Source organism: Aureococcus anophagefferens, assembly GCF_000186865.1.
Source record: "Aureococcus anophagefferens unplaced genomic scaffold AURANscaffold_53, whole genome shotgun sequence".
NCBI lineage: Eukaryota > Pelagophyceae > Pelagomonadales > Pelagomonadaceae > Aureococcus > Aureococcus anophagefferens.
The window spans coordinates 201,385-203,801 of NW_008705606.1; the positions used below are offsets into that span (position 1 = coordinate 201,385).

General features: G+C 72.1%; 1 protein-coding gene across 1 annotated transcript; it reads left to right on the forward strand.

The window, feature by feature from the left end:
* Positions 1 to 27: 27 nt before the first annotated feature.
* AURANDRAFT_67860 (hypothetical protein) lies at positions 28 to 2,196 on the forward strand (the record flags this gene model as incomplete). The annotated part of the gene is made up of 1 exon (XM_009043404.1): positions 28 to 2,196. A coding segment is annotated over one exon (2,169 nt), but the record flags the coding sequence as incomplete, so codon positions are not given.
* Between the last annotated feature and the right edge of the window lie 221 nt (positions 2,197 to 2,417).

Genomic DNA, 2,417 nt, shown 5'->3' on the forward strand with positions numbered 1-2,417 from the left:
CCCGAACCACAGCCGCGCGTCGAGGCCATGGAGATCTTCGCCGGGTCCGGGTCCATGTCGCGCGCGCTGCGGGACGGCGGCGTCTCCATCGTCGCCACCTGCGAGAACGACCCGCGCAAGGCGGGCGCCCTCGCGAACAACCTTCCCGACGTCCACAACTACGGCGACATCCACGACGACTCCATCGTGGGCCACGTCTGGAACCCGCGGAGCGTCAGCGCCATCGCCGCCGGCGTCGAATGCCAGGACTACAGCAAGGCCGGCGCCCGGCGCGGCCTCGGAGGGCCCAAACGCCGCACGCTCGAACGCTTCGCGCACGTCGTGCGCTGCATCGGCCCGCACCTGCTGCTCGTCGAGAACGTGTGGCCGTTCGTCGTCATGCTCGGCCTGGCCTACCTCGTGTCGCTCCTCTCCGCCCCCAGGCGGAATGGCGAGTCGCGGTACATCCTGCGGCTCCCCACCGGCGTCGAGGAGGCGGAGCTCAGCAAGAGCTCGCTGCACGGCCCGGTCTACCGCGACCGCATGCTCGCGTACTTCGAGCGCGACGACGTCTCACCGCTGCTGCCGCCCCCCGCGCCGCTCATCGCGCCCAAGATCGCGGAGCGACGGACGCTCGTCTCGTGCCTGCGGGCCGCAGACGAGGTCCCCGACGACGCGTTCTGGGAAGGACGCTTCGAGCGCCTCTCCACGCCGCGCCGCGCCTACAGCGGGCGCGAGGACAGCCCGCTGGTCGTCGCTCGCCTCCACTACGACCCGGAGTCGGCCGTGCGCGAGGGGTCCGTCGTCAGACTCCGCGGCGACGGCCGGCGCTGGGTCGTGCTCACCGCCGACGTGACACTGCACGTCATCGCCTACGACCGGCGCCACCCGACGCAACGCCGCGGCGTGCCCCGCGAGCGCGTCTCCGAGCACGTCCACTACGCCTACGACGTCTTCGACACGACCAAGCTCCTGTCGCCGCGCAAGGACGGCCAGCCGCCGTACGGAGGCACCATGCTCCTCGAGCGGCCGTCCCACCCGGGACGCGCGTCCCGCGTGCTCCCCGACGAGGCGGCCCGCGCCATGGGCATCGACATCACGGGCATCGCCGAGCACGACGTCCAGTACGTCGTCGGCGACGGCGTCACGGACGTCTACAAGATGCAGGCCGCGGCCCGCATCATGGAGCGCGCGACGATGCTACACAAGGTCCTCCACGAACGGTCCCACGCGGCGTCGGTCGCCGCGCCGCTCCTGGCGGCCCCCGCGTCCCCGCCGCTGCGGCACCCCACGGCCGGGCCAAACGCGCCGCCGCTGATGGCGCGCGGCCTCGGCCGGGACGCGAACGTCGTCCACGCTGCGATTGGGCACCCGGCCCAGGACCGCTTCCGCGACACGGTCAAGGGGCTGCGCGTCAAAGTCGACGGTACCGTCGACTGCGCCGTCTGCAAGATCTCTCGCATGGTCAAGAGCGGGTCCGCGCGCAAGTCGCGGACCCAGAACCCGCCGGCGGTTCGGCGGCCACCGCCGCCGCCTCATCCGCCCCCGGCACCTCCGGGCGGCCAGCCCGCGAAGCAGCGGCCGCCGACGCTGCGCCTCGACCTCTTCGGAGCCCACAGCGACATCCCGTCGCGCACGCGGTCCCAGTACTTTCTCACGGCCACGCTCAACACGAACCCGCCCCACCGCGTCGGCGTCGGCCTCCGCCTCAAGAGCGAGGCCGTCGGCGAGCCCGGCGGCTTCTCCGGCCTCCGCATGATCTACAACGCGTACGCCGCGAAGGGCATCCGCGTGCGCATCGTCGAGCACGACGACGGCGGCGAGTTCGTGAGCAACAAGGCCAGCGCGCTCTACGCGCAGCTCGGCGTCGCGAGCCGGCCCAGACCCTCGGAGCGCCACTGCGAGGCCGCGGAGCGCACAAACCGGGCCGTCTACGGCCTCACACGGGCAATGATGCACGCGGGCTCCGTCCCGGACAACCTCTGGGAGGACGCCGCGTGCCACGCCGTCGATTGTTTGAATCTGCACTTTCACGGCGACATCAACGCCCACTACGCGGCCTTCCAGGAGGACGTCGACCTGTCGACGTTCTACCCCTTCTACGCGCACGTCGCGTTCTTCGACATGCACCGGTCCGAGCGCTTCCGCACTTCCGGAGCCCTCGGCCGGTACCTCGGCGCGGCACGAAACTACGGCTTCGGCGCCATCCGCGTCCAGGTCGGACGTCACGTCCGAATCGTGTCGAGCCACCACTACGTGGCCGCGCCCGACGTCGAGCTCGACGTCGCCCGCATGGCGCCCATGATTCCGCCGCCGCTCCCGCCGACCCACGCGGCGCCGCACTTCAGCTACCTGCCGCTGGACACCCTGCCGAACTCGCAGCCCGACACGGACGGCGGCGACCACACGGCGCCCGCGGCCGACGGAGCCGCGGCTCC